This window comes from Mastigoproctus giganteus, chromosome 7 (assembly GCF_048544385.1).
Source record: "Mastigoproctus giganteus isolate SK-2022 chromosome 7, ASM4854438v1, whole genome shotgun sequence".
In the NCBI taxonomy this organism is placed as follows: domain Eukaryota; kingdom Metazoa; phylum Arthropoda; class Arachnida; order Uropygi; family Thelyphonidae; genus Mastigoproctus; species Mastigoproctus giganteus.
The window spans coordinates 120,291,197-120,311,827 of NC_143581.1; the positions used below are offsets into that span (position 1 = coordinate 120,291,197).

Sequence of the window (20,631 nt, forward strand, 5' to 3'; positions counted from 1 at the left end):
AAAAAAAAAAAAAAAAAAAAACCACTTCCACTTCACCCCTCTATTCATTCGAAATACCTGTCCAGCTGAGCCTTAAACTTATTTGGGCTATCAACTTCCATGACAAGGGTTGGAAGTCTGTTTCACCAACCAACCACCCGCTGGCTAAAGGCAAATTTCCGCACGTTTATCCTACATCTGTCTTTCCTCAATTTGAATTTATACCCTCTCAGGTGATTATTCTGGGCAAGAGGAAGAATCCCATCAGCATTGAGCATGCTCAAACCATTCAAGACTTTATACACCTCTATCAGATCACCACGCTGGACCCTAGTCTCCAGACACTGTAATTTGCAAAACTTAACCTTTCTTCGTAAGAGCACCCCTTTGTTCCATTCACTAATCTTGTTACCCTTCTCTGTACTCGTTCCAGCAGCTCTACATCCTTCTTGAAATGAGGCCTCCAGACCTGTATACAGTACTCTAGGTGTGGCCTGACCATTGCCTTATACAAGGGAATAATCATATCCTTATCCCTGCTAGAAAATTTCCTATATATCATTGACAATACACTATGAGTTACTCTTGCAGCCCGTCTGCACTGCTCAGAGAATTTCACATCTGCCTGCACAACCACCCCCAGGTCCCTTTCATTCTCTACCACTGTCAATATACAGGGTGTTTCAGTTAAACGTTTCAGAACTTCTAAGAGGGGTAGGGTACATCCTGACAACTCGAAATCATATAGCAATGTGGGGTCGGAAATGCTTTCCTGAAGCGGTGTTGTACACAGAAGCACCATAAAGAAAAAGAGACCGTAAGTGAGAAATCGTTTTAATAATACATGAAAAGAAGCAAAAGGTACATGGATTAAAGTAAGTGTTCGAAGTTTCTTCCACGGGCTACAATGCACGCCTCACATCTCCGACGCATGGACATCCGAACATTCTGGAATACTCCAGGCGAATTTCGAATTTCTTCGGCAGCTACTGCGATTCTTGCAACCAGCTCCTCAGCATTGTCAATAGGGGTGTTGGCAATGCTGAGGAGCTGGTTGCAAGAATCGCAGTAGCTGCCGAAGAAATTCGAAATTCGCCTGGAGTATTCCAGAATGTTCGGATGTCCATGCGTCGGAGATGTGAGGCGTGCATTGTAGCCCGTGGAAGAAACTTCGAACACTTACTTTAATCCATGTACCTTTTGCTTCTTTTCATGTATTATTAAAACGATTTCTCACTTACGGTCTCTTTTCTTTATGGTGCTTCTGTGTACAACACAGCTTCAGGAAAGCATTTCCGACCCCACATTGCTATATGATTTCGAGTTGTCAGGATGTACCCTACCCTTCTTAGAAGTTCTGAAACGTTTAACTGAAACACCCTGTAGTATGACAGAGTTGATAGCTGCTCTGGGGTTGCTGTTTCTCATATGTAGTACTTTACATTTGTCAATGTTAAACTTCATTTGCCACCTCTCAGCCCCATCCGCTCAACCTTTCCAGATCCCACTGCAGCAGCATAGTGTCAGTAGTGTCCTTGACAACTCTGCCAACCTTCGTATCGTCTGCAAACTTGGACATCAAGCTTGATATACCATCATCAATATCATTTATAAATACAGAAAACAATAATGGATCCAATACTGAACCCTGAGGGACTCCACTGATAACATTAGTCCATGATGAGCAGTGTCCATTGATTACCACTCTCTGTCTACGCCCCCTCAACCACCCCTTTATCCATAGCAGCAATTTGCCTCCAATGCCACACTGCTCCAATTTGTGCAGCAGTCTTCCATGTGCAACAGTATCAAAAGCCTTTCTAAGATCCAAATATATAATATCAAAGTTATTCCCTGCATCCAGTTCTTTTGTGACTGCATCATAGTATCCAATCAAATTGGTCAGGCAAGACTTCCCCTTAACAAAACCATGCTGTGTCCAAGCTTTAACTGAAGTCTTGTCTAGATGATCCTGTAGTGCTTCTTTAACCAGTGCCTCCATTAATTTTCCTGGAACAAAAGTTAAACTCACAGGTCTATAATTACTTGTGTCAGCCTTTGATCTTCCTTTGTGAATTGGGGTCATATTTGCACATATCCAGTCTATGGGTACCTCCCCTGAGTCCAAGGAAGCTCTCATAATTATGGCTAAGGGTTTGCTTACTTCCTTTGCTGCCTCCTATAATATAACTGGATAGATCCCATCCACCCCAGGTGCCTTTCTTGTGTTTATTTTCAACAATTTCTCCTCCACTTTACTCTCAGTTATTACAAGATTATCTAGATTACTGCCAGAGTTGAATACACCTCTGGTATTCCCCTCGCTGAATAACTTATCATGTGTGAATGTCGATGCAAAATTTTCATTTAGTTTGTTAGCTACCTGAGCAGGATCTTCAACAGTTGAACCATCGATAAAGTGGACCAATCTGATTCATCCCCTTCCTTCTAGAGTTTACATAAGTAAAGAACTCTTTGCTGTTTTTCTTTGCATCCTTTGCCAAAGATTTCTCGTAATCTGTCTTTGCCTGCCTAACCTCCTTTGTAACTTGGTTACAGATCAACTTGTATCTATCATAGGCTTCTGTGTCACGTGTTAATTTGTATGTATCCCATGAAATTTTCTTCTCTGCCATATGTCTCATTAGTTCATCTGACATCCATTTAGGCCTAAACCTTGAACAATATTTCTTAGTTGGTATGTAAAGCCTAGTAGCTCCCAAGATAAGTTCTTTGAATGCTTCCCATTTTGAATTTGCTGTTGGTAACATCATCAGTTGGTCCCACTGTATAGAATTTAAATACTGTCTCAGTCCGTCGTAGTCACCTTTACGAAAGCAATAACCCTTCCCTTTACCCCTAATGGTAGTTACCTCTTTGAGTAAATCCCACTTCAGCACACTGTGATCACTTCCACCTAGTGGTTCATTTATCTGCAGATTCTTAATGCATGAAGAATCACTACTGATAATCAAATCAAGAGTATTACTCCCTCTAGTTGCCTCCTGAAAATGCTGATGTAGAAAACAATCATCCAATAAATCCACAAAAGCCTTGCTAGTGTGTGAGTGACCAGCCCCCAAATTCCAGTCAATATCTGGGAAATTAAAATCCCCCATTATAAGACTCTCTGATTTACTGGCCCACTCTATTTCCCCGTACAGTTTCTTCTTATACTCATCAGAGTCATTAGGCCTATAGCACACTCTTACTCTCAATTTTGATCTCGCAATGCTTATGTCACACCAAACTGACTCGACACTGCACTGTCCAGCGATGTCGACTGGCTTCACTTCCTTGGATTTTATGTGTTTCTTAACTAATAGCATAACCCCTCCTCCCTTCCTATCCTGTCTATCCTTTCTGTAGACGTTGTACTCCCCAAATTCCAGTTCTGCATTCCTTTATATCTGTGTGACACCACATCTCTGATATCCCAACAATATCTGCCTTTGATGTTTTGACCAATACCTCAAATTCATCAAATTTATTTACTAAACTCCTAGCATTGGTGTACACACAAGTAAACATGCACCTGTTTCTATTCTTAGCTGCCCTAATACAACCCATGTGTTTACTTGTACCGCAATGACTCCCAGCAGTCTCTGAAATATCCTGCATCTTGTTTTTTCAGGCTTCTCTTCATTCCAATAGAAGCAGTGTAATCTTCTGGAATAAAAATTAACAATTAAACCTTAATATAAATAAAAAATATATATATAAAGAACACTTAAAATATCCCAAGGACATGCTTATAGAGCAGTGCATCAAGTAAAATAATATGCTATTGCTAGTTTAAATAATGTGCTATTACACACCCAAATTTTTCCATCTTGTTGGTTGACTAACCAGGATAAGTAACTTGAAATTGATTTGTATGGGTGAATTTCAACTTTCAGGCTATCATCATCATCTCCTTCTAGGTGCTGCCTAGCAGCTGATGTAAGCTTACATTCATCTACAAATAAACTAAACAGAATTTTAAGTGTAAATAGCATCATAAATATAAACTGAACTGAATAAATCATATAAAATGACACAATAAAGAACTAACTAGAACTTCTTTGGCTATCTACTCAAAAGAATCATAATTCATGCTTACACATGGGTTGTGTACATGACCATGGCTAATGGAACAAGCTTCAAACAAGAAAAACATGCTGCTACCAAAATATCCATGTGCTCAAAAAATTTAAAATAAACATATGAAAGAAAACAAAACACATGCGCACACACATGCACACAAACAAAAAACAAGGAAAATATAAAAAAGAAAAGTAAAGAGGAAAGGTGAGAAAAGGAAGAGGAAAAAAAAAAAAAAAAAAGGTTCAGGAGCTGGGATGCCACTGACAATCTGAAAAACACAAATGATCATGATGAATATTAGTTTAGTGATAAAAATAATTGAGAAAAAGGTTGTTATTTGGTTTTTAGGAGCATTAGCAACTAAGGCCATATTGCTCCTGAGAAAAGGAAATAACACTGAATAAACAGAAAATAAATAAAGGAGTAAGTAAATTCTAACACATGGGTTGAGAACATGAACATGTGCTCAACCCATGTGTTAGAATTTGAAAGAAGCTTCAAAAAAGAAAAACATGTCCCGAACAAAATCCATGTGCTCAAAAAATTTAAAATAAACCACTTAGCACTATTTAGCTGTCTCCAGTTTTACGTTTTTTTCACATTGGCACCATTGAAAAGATACCAAGCCAGAGGAGGGGCATATATATAGTGTGACGCAGGTTCAGAAATGATTGTACTTCCAATGAGGAAAATAATATAGTCAAGTAATGTAACATACCTTTAGTGAAATGGAGGCATACAATAGTATGCTTCTATTATATAAAAACATTATTTTATTTCACGCTTTGTCAGATGATGGTTAACATGAAAACTGACAGTTTCAGGTACCAACAAATGAATGTCTCAAACAATATGCACATTTTTGGCCACATTTTTTACTGTTATTTTGATCCTCTCACATTTTTTTAATATTTTTTTTTTGGAAAGAATAGCGAAAGCTTAAAAAACGGTACTCACCTTGAAATTAATCTGCGATGGTTTACTTAGGTAGCGTGGTTAATGTTTACGTTGAATTGTTAAATTGAAAATTAAAAGGGAGGGAAGTAAGTAAAGGTTGACTGAGTTAAATGGGCCCAAGGAAACAGAAGTGTACACATCCAATCCTTGGTTGTCATCGAAATAAAAAAAAAAAAAAAAAAAAAAAAAGAAGAATAATTAAAAACTATGTAAGTGAAGCCAATAGTCTTTACGAGGACTTTCGTTAGTTAAAGAACGTCTTCAGTTGGCAATGTGTGGGGAGAGAACGCGTATGGTATTTTAAGAATAAAAAATTATACTCTCGTGATGCCTTTTTTGACATGTGGGAACTTTAATCTCGAGAGGTTCCAAATTGGGGAAAGATTGAAGGGGAGTTTAGAATTCAGAATTTGGAGGTTAGAGTGGTGCTTGTACCATTCAATAACTAGAGCTTCATATTGAAGTATTCTGTAGCTGGATTTTAGTTTAATGATGGAAATGGCAGAATCGATGAGCGGGTTGTGGTTGTGAGTCTGGGCATGAGTTGTAAGTTCTGTGACAGATTGGTTAGACGTGAGACTATGGAAATGGTAGTATGCACGGGTGTTGGATGTTTTTGATGAGCCAAATTTGGTAGTGGTACTTCCAATATAACATGTGTTGCAGTTTGGTTGACAATTAATGAGGTATATAATATTATTAAGGTCGTTTGTAGAATATTTGTATGTGTCTTTATAGGTGCTGAAGAAGGATCCTAATTTGTTGTAGGTGGAAAAAACAAGGGAGATATCAGTGTTGTTAAATAGGCGTCGGAACTGTCCTGCTAGTTCATTGTGGTAAGGGAGGACTATGCGGATGTTAGTTTTATTTTTGTCTTTGGTTGGGATGTTAGATTTAATTTTATTTTTAGCGTGAAGGATTGTATTTACAATGAGTTGGTGGGGGTAACCTCTGGATATAAATTTGTCGGTAATATACTGTATTTCATTGTGAAGGTCGGTGGGTGAGGAACTGTACTTTAGTGCATTGTGAATTTGGTTATATAAAACTGCCTTTTTAGTGTTTAGAGGGTGATGAGAAGCAAAATGTAAGTATTTACCGGTGTTTGTATTTTTCCTGAAAATTTTCGTATTTAATTTTGTGCCTGTTATATAGATGACACAATTTCCTTAATCTCACTAGGCTGGTGCCTAGTGAGATTAAGGAAATTTATCTGATTGTTCTGTCCAATTTCAAGGGTGAATTTAAGTCTATCATGTACAGAGTTAAGTTTTACGAAGAGGTTATTAATAATGGGTCTGTTGCCTACTACAAGAATGTCGTCGGCATAGCGCATGTATAATTTTAGTTCAGGGGGAAAGGGGTGTAGGATTTGGCTTTCAATGGCGGCTAGGTAGATTTCGGACAATGGGGCCGAAATCCCCAGTCCCATTGGTAAGCCATATATTTGTTGGAAGATTTTTTCGTTGAATCTAAAAAATCTTGCTTCTAATAGGAGGGTGGTGAGTTCAAGGATATTGTCTATAGAAAGGGGGGTACGTTTTGTTAAGGTATCGTCTGTTTCTAAGAACTTGCGTAAGGCTTGTAAAGTAAATGGAATATGGACATTTGTGTAAAGAGAAGTAACGTCATAGGAAGCTAGGGTGTTTGTATCGGATATTGTGATGTTATTAATTTTTTGAAAAGCTTGATTGGTGTTATTGATCTTGAATGTGGAAAATTTTGTAAGGGGGGTTATAATTTTGACCAGGAAGGAGGATAAATTAGCGAAAGCTGAATTGCTATATGATACAATTGGTCTTAAAGGGTGGTCTGCTTTATGTAACTTGATAATCCCAAACATGTGGGGGAGGATGTTATTGCGGATTCCAATTTGTTGTAGTGTGGAAAGGTTGATTTCCTTATTTTGCCTGAGTTTTCTGAGAATTATGTCGAGTTTATTTTTGAGTCTGACGATGTTATGGTTATTTACATTTATATATGTGTTTGGATCTGCTAAGATGGATTCTAATTTTTCGGTGTAGGTGTCTTTACCTATTATAACAATCGTGTCACCTTTGCCAACTGAAGACGTTCTTTAACTAACGAAAGTCCTCGTAAAGACTATTGGCTTCACTTAGATAGTTTTTAATTATTCTTCTTTTTTTTATTTTTTTTTTTTTATTTCGATGACAACCAAGGATTGGATGTGTACACTTCTGTTTCCTTGGGCCCATTTAACTCAGTCAACCTTTACTTACTTCCCTCCCTCTTAATTTTCAATTTAACAATTCAACGTAAACATTAACCACGCTACCTAAGTAAACCATCGCAGATTAATTTCAAGGTGAGTACCGTTTTTTAAGCTTTCGCTATTCTTTTCTAGTCTACTAACACGGTACTTGAAGATTTCTAAAAATTTCGTATTTTTTTTTTTGTTAATTATTTCATTCTTAATTTTCTAAACAACATGTTAATACCAACAACATGCTTTAACAGATTTCAGAATGAAATATATCAGCAGGCTAGGATTAAATGGCTACATTAAAATGAATAAAAAATGCAGTTTTACATAACCTGGTATTCTGAAAAGACTATTCAGAGAGTTTTCAGATAAATAAGACATAACAGAAATTTATTCCATGGGGATGGGGGGAGGAAGATACCTATCTTGAAATATGTTCCAATGATTGGTGTCCAACTGGCTTCAGACATATATTAAGGTCATTAGCATTAGTAGAGGAATATGATGCAAGAAAGCAAGCTTATGCAGCATCAGCCAAAAAAAAAAAAAAATTCCAGTTCACCCCTCCAGTTGAGCCTTGAATTTATTTAGGCTATCAACTTCCACAACAAGTGATGGAAGTCTGTTCCACCAACCAACTACCCGCTCGCTAAAGGCAAATTTCCACACATCTATCCTACATCTGTCTTTCCTCAATTTGAATTTATGCCCTCTCAGGTGATTATTCTGAGCAAGAGGAAGAATCCCATTAGCATTGAGCATGCTTAAACCATTCAAGGCTTTATACACTTCTATCAGATCACCTCGCTGGTGCCTAGTCTCCAGACACTGTAATTTACAAAACTTAAGCCTTTCTTCGCAAGAGCAACCCTTTGTTCCATTCACTAACTTTGTTGCCCTTCTCTGTACTCGTTCCAGCAGCTCTACATCCTTCTTGAAATGAGGCCTCCAGACCTGTATACAGTACTCTAGGTGTGGCCTGACCATTGCCTTATACAAGGGAATAATCACCTCTTTATCCCTGCTAGAAAAATTCCTGTATATCATTGACATGACACCATGAGCTACTCTTGCAGCCCGTCTGCACTGCTCAGAGAACTTCATATCTACCTGCACAATTACCCCCAGGTCCTTTTCATTTTCTACCAACTTAAGTGTAGTACCACAGAGTTGATACATTGCTCTGGGGTTGCTGTTTCCCATATACAGTACTTTACATTTGTCAATGTTAAACTTAATTTGCCACCTCTCAGCCCATCTGCTCAACCTTTCCAGATCCTGTTGCAGCAGCATAGCATCAGTAGTGTCCTTCACAACCCTGCCAACCTTTGTATCATCTGCAAACGTGGACATTAAGCTTGATATACCATCATCAATATTATTTATAAATACAGAAAACAATAATGGATCCAACACTGAACCCTGAGGGACTCCACTAATAACATTAGTCCATGATGAGCAGTGTCCATTGATTACCACTCTCTGTCTTCTCCCCCTCAACCACCCCTTTATCCATAGCATCAATTTGCCTCCAATGCCACACTGCTCCAATTTGTGCAGCAGTCTTCCATGTGCAACAGTATCAAAAGCCCTTCTAAGATCCAAGTATATAATATCAAAGTTATTCCCAGCATCCAGCTCTTTTGTGACTGCATCATAGTATCCAATCAAATTGGTCAGGCAAGACTTCTCCTTAACAAAACCATGCTGTGTCCGATCTATGAAGTTTTCTGAGCAGTGTAGATGGGCTGCAAGAGTAGCTCATGGTGTATTGTCGATGATATATAGGAATTTTTCTAGCAGGGATAAGGAGGTGATTATTCCCTTGTATAAGGCAATAGTCAGGCCACACCTAGAGTACTGTATACAGGTCTGGAGGCCTCATTTCAGGAAGGATGTAGAGATACTGGAACGAGTACAGAGAAGGGCAACACTATTAGTGAATGGAACAAAGGGGTGCTCTTACGAAGAAAGGCTTAAGTTTTGCAAATTACAGTGTCTAGAGACTAGGCACCAGCAAGGTGATCTGATAGAGGTGTATAAAGCCTTGAATGGTTTGAGCATGCTCAATGCTGATGGGTTTCTTCCTCTTGCTCAGAATAATCACCTGAGAGGGCATAAATTCAAATTGAGGAAAGACAGATGTAGGATAGACGTGAGGAAATTGACTTTAGCCAGTGGGTAGTTGGTTGGTGGAACAGACTTCTAACCCTTGTCGTGGAAGTTGATAGCCTAAATAAGTTTAAGGCTCAGCTGGATAGGTATTCAAACGAACAGAGGGGTGAAGTGGAAGTGGTTATTTTTTATTTATTTATTTTTTTTTTTTTTTTTTGGATGATGCTGCATAAGCTTGCTTTCTTGCATCAAATGGCTCTACTAATGCTAATGCTATAACTGAAGTCTTGCCTAGATGATCCTGCAGTGCTTCTTTAACCAGTGCCTCCATTAATTTTCCTGAAACAGAAGTTAAACTCACAGGTCTATAATTACTTGTGTCAGCCTTTGATCCTCCTTTGTGAATTGAGGTCATATTTGCACATATCCAGTCTATGGGTACATCCCCTGAGTCCAAGAAAGCTCTCATAATTATGGCTAAGGGTTTGCTTACTTCCTTTGCTGCCTCCTTTAATATAACTGGATAGATCCCATCCACCCCAGGTGCCTTTCTTGTGTTTATCTTCAACAATTTCTCCTCCACTTTACTCTCAGTTATTATCAGGTTATCTAGCTTACTACCAGAGTTGAATACACCTCTGGCATTCTCCTCACTGAATAACTCCTCATGTGTGAATGTCGATGCAAAATATTCATTTAGTTTGTTAGCTACCTGAACAGGATCATCAACAGTTGAACCATCGATATTAAGTGGACCAATCTGATTCATCCCCTTCCTTCTAGAGTTTACATAAGTAAAGAACTCTTTGCTGTTTTTCTTTGCATCCTTTGCAAAAGATTTCTCATAATCTGTCTTTGCCTGCCTAACTTCCTTTGTAACTTGGTTACAGATCGACTTATATCTATCATAGGCTTCTGTGTCACGTGTTAATTTATATGTATCCCATGCATTTTTCTTCTCTGCCATGTGTCTCATTAGTTCATCTGACATCCATTTTGGCCTAAACCTTGAACAATATTTCTTAGTTGGTATGTAAAGCCTAGTAGCTTCCAAGATAAGTTCTTTGAATGCTTCCCATTTTGAATTTGCTGTTAGTAACATCATCAGTTGGTCCCAGTGTATAGAATTTAAATACTGTCTCAGACCATCGTAGTCGCCTTTACAAAAGCAATAACCCTTCCCTTTACCCCTGATAGTAAATGCCACTTCAGCACACTGTGATCGCTGCCACGTAGTGGTTCCTCTATCTGCAGATTCTTAATGCATGAAGAATCACTATTGATAATCAAATCAAGTATATTACTCCCTCTAGTTGTCTCACGAACATTCTGATATAGGAAACAATCATCCAATAAATCCACAAAAGCCTTGCTAGTGTGTGAATGACTAACCCACAAATTCCAGTCAATATCTGGGAAATTAAAATTCCCCATTATAAGACTCTCTGATTTACTGGCCCGCTCTATTTCGCTGTACATTTTCTTATTATACTCATCAGAGTCATTAGGCCTATAGCACACTCTTACTCTCAATTTTGATCTCTCAATGCTTATGTCACACCAAACTGACTCAACACTGCACTGTCCAGTGATGTCGAATGGCTTCACTTCCTTGGATTTTATGTGTTTCTTAACTAATAGCATAACCCCTCCTCCCTTCCTATCCTGTCTATCCTTTCTGTTGACGTTGTACTCCCCAAATTACAGTTCTGCATTCCTTATATCTGTGTGACACCACGTTTCTGATATTCCAACAATATCTGCCTTTGATGCTTTGAGCAATACCTCAAATTCATCAAATTTATTTACCAAACTCCTAGCATCGGTGCACGGAAAGTATACATGCACTTGTTCCTATTCTTAGCTACCCTAACACAACCCATGTGTTGACTTGTAATGCAATGACTCCCAGCAGTCTCTGAAACATCCTTCATCTTGTTTTCCAGGCATCTGCTCATTCCAATAGAAGCAGTGCAAGAATCACTTTCACCTCTGCCAGTGGCTACTGTTAATCTATTAACATTGAAAGTGTTAATTGAAAGAGATCAGAAACAATTTCTTGATACTTATGCATGAGATGTGGTCCAGACTATAAATATAATCCTTAAAGTAACAGGTGTAAACATTTTAATCAAATGCCATTACAAGCTGAAGGATTTCGATCTGTGTGCTTTCTTAATAAACTGGTAGAGGGCAGTATTAATGCACCAATTTGCTAAGTGGCTTGAATTTTCACGGTCCAATAGGATCTACTAAAGCTAATCATTTATTTCTTCCACACACTGCTCATGCTAGTCACTTATACTTCCATAACTGTAATCAAGTGATGAGGCTATGCAATGAGAATCATGTTTAAAGTAACAATGTTGCGCCACTGGGAAAAAAAACAGATTAAACAAACAGGTTGTAGTTAAAATTCATTTAATAAACTAGGTTAGGAACAAAAAACAAAAGTAATAAACAATAAAGCTTTTGGACAGGGGATGCCGTCCTTCAGTTGTGACTGCTATTGTAAAAATTCAGAATTTCATGTGCATGCCATGGGGGTTCATGTGTGGTGAAAATCGTGTACTATAGGTGCTTGCAGCAATTAGCTGGTTGAAGTGGAGGCTTAGGATTGTAGCTGCAATACTTCGGAATACTCTAAGTGGCAATGTTTGTCAGCTAGGAGGATGGTTGCCTCAGTGATGGGGTTGATGCAACATCTTCTATTCTGGTTAAAGGAACTACTACAACACAGAATGTGGAGCAATTCTAACCAGACACGGTGACGGTAGTGGCAGGATCGGTCAATAGTCTCTATGTGGATTGATGTCGTGCTGGGTAGATCAGAAGTGCTCAGCAATTGCTGAGTGATCCGCATCCACCAAACAGATGGCTTTCTCGTGCTCAGGGCCCCGATTACTGAGGTTCTGCCAGTTTCCTGCAACGTAGCAGCCAGTGCAATCTCACGGAAAATACAGTAATCCACTCTGCAGTGGGGGTGGGGGGAAACTGGTGTCTTAATTCTCAAAACTAGGGACTGTAACTTTCTCCCTGGAAGTTGTATACACTTTATCTCATGAGTCTGCAAGACCCTAGAAATTTGTTACGACAGGTTAGGGTAATACGAGATAAATATGGTCGAGGTGGGGTCATCACTTTGCGGGGGCACTTTGCCAGATCCGCCTTAACCTTAATAATCTCAGCGTGCCTCTCATCCTCAGAATTGGAGTGGGCTCTCGCTGTGCTGACCAGTAGTTGGTGACTTGGTCAGCATACATCGGCTTGTGGAAGACTGAAGTCTTTAAACACAAACCCTCACACCAGAAAAGTGTAAGAAAGGAAGAGCACTGCCTGACTCCAGTTCAATGGTGAATTGAATGGAGGGCGACAGAGGGTTGAGGTGGTATAAGAGTGGGTCTTCCAACTCCTGAGGAATGACCACTAACACATCGTCCACATAGTGTCACCAAAAGGTTATTGGATCTGGCAAACCCACAACCACATGACTCTCCAGCTCCTCCATTGCAATGTTTGTCGTGACTGAACTAACCGGTGAACTCATGGCTGTACCGTGTATTTGCCTGTAAATGGACTCACTGAACATATTGGCACCACCACTCAGGCACAACCTAAGGGCGGTGCAAATGTCGTCGGCAGTTAGAGAAGAGCTGCTGCTCAGTGTCTGGTCATTGTGTAGAAGCTCCTTTGTACATGTGATGGCTAGTTGGACTGGGATTGAAGTGAAGAGAGACACCACATCAAACGAGGCCGATCATCTGAAATGAACAGACTGCTAATTCATTTCAGGTAACTTTTTTTCCATTTCAGATAATTCAGTCCAAGATTTCCCCACTGTTTGAAATGGTATGGGCAGTCTTACCCACAAGGGGCAAGAGCAAGGTGGAAATGATAGGTGATGGCCTCGTTTGATGTGGTGTCTCTTCACTTCAATCGCAGTCCTACTAGCCACCTGATACCTGATCATCTGAAATGGATAGACTCCTAACTCTTCCCCACTGTTTGAAATGGTACGTGTGCAGTCTTGCACACCAGGGGCAAGTTCAGGCCAGAAACGAACTTGGATAATTCGTATGTCAGGGAACTGCAACAGGAGGTGATAGGTCGCAAGGGTAAACACTCCTTGTGGACCTGTGGCAGACCGTAGAACTGTGTAATTTGTCAACATACAGACTTGGTGATCTTCCCCAATCAGAACCAACTGTAGACAAGACTCAACACTACACATCCTTCCTTCCACTCCCCACACACTTTTTAAATCTCTGGCCTATACAGAGTACACAATGCAGAGATGGAGGAAACCCCGGGTGCCATCAGACAAGTTTGCACTTTGCACTCAAGGCTCTTCACTTCGGACTCTCATTGTTCTAGAAACCCTGATGGGGGGGGGGGGGAAGAGCAAGCACAGCTTCGTAGACGGAGGTGACTTGAAGAAATGATAGGGCTTTCGTATTGTAGTCTGAATGGTTCAAAATGACCGTTTGACGGCCCTTGTCTGCCAGCAAAATAACAAAGGAATCATCTCGTTTCAATGAGTTCAGGACAGAGATATGATGCTGACTGAGATTACAGATGGCAGGAAGAGCACGTTGCAGTACCGCTGTGGTTTTCAGGTGACTCGTATTCGCAGCTTCCTCAGGGATACATGCTAATGGGTGCCTCCGTAGCCAGGTGGGCAGGAGCAGCAGTGCGTAGCACACGCTTCTTGATTAGACTGGGGTTTGAGCCCCGGAGTGAATAAGTTGGAAGCAAAGGAACAATGAGAGTGGGAGTAATCTATAGACCAGATGACTGTGAAGAATAAGAGGAGTCTGCATGCAGATGGAATGGAAATGCAATCACAAATGTCTTATTATGGGTGACTTTAATCTGCCCAGGTTGATTAGAATAAGTGGAGAAAAATTTTTTTAAATAAATTACATGATTATTATTTGTACCAGCATGTTAGGGAAAGTACTAGGGGTGAGAATATTCTTGACCTCATCATTACTAATGATTCAGATGACATCACATGGCTTAAAGTACAAGAACCATTGTCAGGAAGTGATCATGCAATCGTCAGTTGGAAGATGAAGAAATATATTGCAGTAGTCAAAGGTAAAGGCCTGAGTTTAACTTCAGGAGAGAGGATTTTGACAGTTTACGGCAATATATGGCATCTGTGAACTGGATGGATTGCAGAAGGATGGCGAATACGTTGGTATTATGAGTAATTTAAACTTTTCAAGCAAAAATCACAGAAGCCATGCACATGAACATACCTTTAAAAAATATTGCAGGAGGAGTATGCAAAAATGGATGACTGCAGAGCTGGTTGGTGAAATAGAGCAGAAAAAGATAGCATGGGACAGTTACAGAACAATGAAAAGTACCGAAGTCTACAACAGGTACAAGCTGATCTGTAATAGTACTACAAATAAGGTCAGTGAGGTCAAGGTTGCATATGAGAAAGCATTGGCTAATAGAGCAAAGAACATGGGCAAGGATTTCTTCATGTACATAAATGCAGAGAAGAATGAATCAGACAGATACTTGAGCAATGGTGGATCTGATGGAATGGGTGCAGAGAAAAATGAGATTAGTGAGGAATACAATAGGGTACGCTTACCAAGGAAGATTTGAATTCTAAAATGGTGCAAATTGCACCATATGGAGAGAGATACCTGCAGTAGATGTGAACGATGTGTTCAAGGCTTTAAATGGATTATTATTTTTTTTTTTTTATTTATTAAAACACAACTGTATATACATTCTCAAGATACACATTAATCAATTTATATACAAGATTTATATACAGATTTTATATACATACTCATATATACTGTAGTCTTTCTGTACATTTGCTTGTGTGTGTCCTGACATGAAGGGTGGCTCCTAGACATAAGCCCATCTCCACCTATTACTCCTGTAAAAACTTAGAACCACTGCAAAACAGGCCTGAAAAAAGAGTGTTATGTCAGGCCGTTTCGCCACCAGGGACTAACCAACACCTGGATCAACCATTCTCTGTGTGTGCTGTAATGCACAAATCCCGCACATACCGGAAGTAGTGCTATACTGGTAGGTGCCAGCAATCCTGCCCCCAAGGCTGCCTAAACTTGGAGGCCAGCGAAAAAATGGATTGAACTCAATGCTGAAGCACACTTCCTCTTTTATTATTATTAGTCATACGGTGCAAGGAAGCCTGAGGCTTATGCTGCACCAGCCAAAAAAAATTCCTGAGTTACCCTGTGAGAGAGAGAGAGAGAGAGAGAGAGAGAGAGAGAGAGAGAGAGAGACAGAGATAGAAGGAAGAGAAGAATGATGATAGAATTATCATTCTTCAGAAAACCATATGAATAGAACACCAAGAAAGAGAAGAATGATGATATTCAGCTCAGCTTGGGACCCTCGGTGTGCCAAGTCTATACTCACCAGATGTGAGACAACACACATAAGAGTGCATAAATTTAAATTGATAAATGATGGATGCAAGACATCCATCGATATAAACATTTTCTTTCAGCCAAAGAGTTACTGATTTTTGAAACAAACTTCCATCTGGTATTGTGGGTAGTTTGAATAAATTTAAAGAAGGATATGCCAAATGATTAGAGAGGATAGACAGGTGAGGTGGTGGTGTTTTTTTTTTTTTTTTTTTTTTGGTTAAAGCTGTATAAGCTTTAACCAAAAAAAAATATATATTAGCACTATTAGTACTAATATATAACAATTATTTATCATAATTAGCATTAGCAAAGGCACTTGATGCAAGAAAACAAGCCAAAAAAAAAAAAAAACCCTTCTCAATTCACCCATGCACTCGCTCCAAATGCATGTCTAGTTCTGCCTTGAATCTATTTAAGTTATCAACTTCTACAATGACAGATGGAAGTTTGTTCCAGCAATCAACTACCTGCTGGATAAAGGCAAACTTCCGCACATTTATCCTACAACTGTCGTTCTCAATTTGAATTTATGCCCTCTCAGGCGATTAGTCTGAGCAAGAGGAATCCCATCAGATTCCTCTGATGGGATTCCTCTTGCATGCTCAAACCATTCAAGGCTTTATACACCTCAATCATATCACCTCGCAGGTGCCTAGTCTCCAGATACTGTAATTTGCAAAACTTAGGCCTTTCTTCGCAAGAGCAACCCTTTGTTCCATTCTTTTCCACACTGCACCAATTTGGACTAAACCTTGTTGCCCTTCTCTGTACTCATTCCAGCAGCTCTAAATCCTTCTTAAAATGAGGTCTGGAGACCTCATTTTAAGAAGGTGTGGCCTGACCACTGCCTTATACAACCACCCCCTTATCCCCACTAGAAAAATTGTTGTATATCACTGACAAGACCCCATGAGCTACTCTTGTAGACCATCAGCACTGCTCAGAAAACTTCTTATCTGCCTGCACAATTACCGTCAAGTCCTTTTCAGTCTCTACCACTGTCAGTGTAGTACCACACAGTTGATATGTTACTCTGGGGTTACTGCTTCCCATATGAAGTACTTTACATTTGTCAACGTTAAACTTCAGTTGCCACCTCTCAGCCCATCTGCTCAACTTTTCTAGATCCTGTTGCAGCAGTGTACTGTCATTAACAACCCTGCCAACCTTTGTATCGTCTGCAAACTTGGACATTAAGCCTGAAATACCATCATCAATATCATTAATAAATACAGAAATTAACAATGGACCCAACACTGAATCTTGGGGGACTCCACTAATAACATTAGTCCACAAAGAGCAGTGTCTATTGATTACCACTCTCTGTCGTCTCCCACTCAACCATCCCTTTATCCATTGTAGCAACTTACCCTTAATGCGATACCTCTCCAATTTGTACAGCAGTCTTCCATGTGCGACAGTATCAAAAACTTTCCTGAAATCCAAATATATGATATCAAAATTATTTTTGGCATTCAGTTCCTTTGTGACCACATCATAGTATCTAATCAAATTGATCAGACAAGACTTCCCTTTAACAAACCTCAATTTGCTTCGAATGCCACATATGTTTAAAACTAACAACAGTTTAATTCCTGCTCCAATTTGTGCAAATTGGAGCAGCAATTAAACTGTTGCATCTAGATTATGAAATTTCCCACAGGTATGATGCTGAGATAAGATGGTTTTTATTTGTAATCTGAAGTTGTGTGTGTGCTGGCTCGGCAGCATAAGGTTTCATGAAAAAATAAGTGCTGTGGTTTACAATTTGTTGTGCTAGCCACACACTGCTATCATTTTTTGTTCAGTGGGCTAAGGCAATTGTTCTTCTAATGAAAGCACAGCACTGCTTTCTTTAAGCAGAAATAGTCAACCTTCATTATTTATTAACATAACTAATGGCTAGTTATCTTTATTAAAGTAGATACTGAAAATTGCATCCTCCAGATCTGATAAACATCGTGCACCTTCTGAAACCATTTTAACGCACATATTGCAGGTAGTTGTTGTTTGACCACTTTAATGTTTGCCCTGAATTCAAGTGAGGATTCATTCCATATACTTTCTCATTTATATAATCCCACAGAAAAATCAAAAGGAGTGATGTCTAGAGAACAAGATGATGTAATTCACAATTTATTATCCTTTCACCAAACACACTTCTTGGTATCTGCACTGAGTAACTGGAAATATGACAGCAGAAACTTGTTAAAAATGTCTACAGAACTTTTCTTCATTAGCTAGTACCACAAAAAATGTTTTGTGGTGAGCTGTGAATATTTTAACAATGGGCTCACAGTTTTCTGACTTTCTATTGAGTAAATCTGATCGGTCACGGAAGTGACGTTGTTGTTGTTGTTATTATTTGGTTTTTAGGAGCATTAGCAACTAAGGCCATATTGCTCCGGGATATGCAGTGGTCATTCCCTGACCTTTCCGCATCCTCCGTATTTGGTGGTGACGGGCTCGAACCCCGGTCTAATCAAGAAGCGTGTGCTACGCACTGCTGCTCCTTCCCACCTAGCTACGGAGGCGCACGGAAGTGACGTAATCTGTGGCTTCCATCAGAGGTGATTCTCACACTCACACTACTAGTAGTGTGATTAGAGTGCGTGATGCATTTTTCATGACCAGTATGATATCTCGAGTCGGGGCAGATTCAGGGGGATGGACAGATGGGGCTTATTACCCCCTTAACCATGCATATAAGTGAATGTGTAAAACGTTCCTAGATCTATCTAAAAAAAAAAATTTAAAAACCTGGTCATCATGCCTCCCCTTATGATGATAACTGGATACGATAACATCTGGATTTCTAACTTTTTAGAATTCATGAATAGTATGACATCATATTCATTCTTCCTGAAGTTACTACTGCAGTAAGTATGACTGCTACAATACAAATATTTTTCAACAATTTCTATTTTTCGTCTCGCATTTTCGTAACATTCCTTTGTTAGATGCCCCTAACAGCTGCATATGCCTTTTCAATTGCAAGATCGGTACTTCAATCGACGTTGTTTTCCAGAGACATTTAGATATGTTGCAATCGAAAGTATGCATTACATCTTGTCTTCCAGAAATTATGAAAATTTGTGAATGATGAATAAAATATTTACAATAAAAAAGCACTTTTATTTCGTAATCATTATATACAAATCAAAATACCTAAAAGAAACACAAAGGATGTTTCACATAAACCATCTACTTCGCGTGCTCGGCACACGTGCAATTTTTTTATTCATCTTTTTTTTTTAACAACTAGGGAAATATAATGGATACATTTTTTTCATGATAAAATTTTAATATTGCAAATAAAAAATTACATGAAATATTTCCCATATAACAAATAACAAAAACTATCACAAAACATTCCACAATATAAAAACAAATATTACATAAAAAATACACAAAAATCACAGATTACATAAAATAAATTATTACACAAATATTGAAGAAAAATTTATTCTAAAAATTTCCATATACAATTTACTCCTTTATTAATATTTGTTGTCAATCTTCTTCTTTTCTCAATACTGAGCGATAATTACAAAGGAATGATTTGACGTAACGATCCGGATAAAATTGAAACAATGGTTTTCCATTTAGATCTATGGTCATCGTAATCTACAAAGTGTTTAATTGTCAATATAATTGTCAAGATTATTTTTTCATTTATTCATTCAATATTATTCATTACACTGAAAGCTCGCTCAGCTTCAGCACTGGTTTCAAAGGTATTTCTGGCTTTCTTAATTGAAAAGGGAATTTTACTTGATTTTAAAGATAAACTTTGACAAAATATTTAAAATCATTAATTTTTATTTCTTATTTAATCAGAAAATTTTATTTCTTATTCAGTTTACACCATCTTGCCACCAAGACGGAAGTTTTTTCATATTCCATGATATTGGGTAGCATATGTTTAAAATTTCTTTCAATGGTATCGTTATTTTCTTTATTTAATTTAAAATCACTCTGTTGCATTAATAACTTATCTTTTAAGGATAAAACAATGCATCTAATAACTTGTTACGAGGTATTTTTTTTTTACTTTCGATTTTGATTCCTTCAAATTCTTTCCACTTCAACATGCTCTCAATTTTACCTTCATAATTTCCTTCAGAATTTTTCAAATTAGCAATAGCATTGATAGTTTGAATAATTAATTTATCTGCTTTTACCATAGTGATTCTGTAAAGCTTTTGAAAGGTAAGAGAGCTCCTCCAGGATGTCAATCATTAGTGCTAAATGGTTAAGAAATTTAAAAGTCGATTTAATAATCCGGAATATTTAACTTTTGATTCAAAATGTTTGTGCAAAGCGGGATAATTCCTCCAAACCGCAATTGTCGTCCGCAAGCTACGAGCTGCTCATCGTGGCCCGAACACACAACCCATCTTTATAGTTTCCACATCAAGTTCTTTAGCAATCATCCTTAATTTGCGCTGGTTTTTTGGAGTTGGTGATACATTTTTTTTTTTTTTTAATTACTGCCTGTATGCCATTATATTTTAGAACATTTTCTACACAGTGAAAGTCTGAACGAAGTTTCAAAATTGGCCAACATTTCATCTTCGTAAAGTTTATATATCTTAGATGTCTCAATCCACCCCCCTATGTTGCTACTGTCACTAGTACTTTGAATATTGCGCAAAATGTCGATATCACACGGATATTCAGCTACTGTGACCAAGTAAACATAGACGGAGAAATTTATTGGAAGGAATGGACACTCACTTCTCTGAAAAACATGTGCCTGTTTGTTGGAGTAAAGGGGAACCACAACACAAGTTGACCAGAGGCTATTATCCGTTTCGGGAATCTTCTTGATCCTCT

The 20,631-nt window shown here is 38.5% G+C and overlaps 1 protein-coding gene across 2 annotated transcripts in view; it reads right to left on the bottom strand.

Annotated features, from left to right (window-relative positions):
* LOC150083167 (xaa-Pro aminopeptidase 1-like) overlaps positions 1 to 20,631 on the bottom strand; it is an 886,380-nt gene that overhangs the window by 382,355 nt on the left and 483,394 nt on the right. For both annotated transcript variants that reach the window (XM_090377885.1, XM_090377886.1), the window contains one exon: positions 3,798 to 3,948. In XM_090377885.1, coding sequence (XP_090234011.1) covers positions 3,798 to 3,948 — 151 coding nt within the window. The remainder of the gene's footprint in view (positions 1 to 3,797; positions 3,949 to 20,631) is intronic.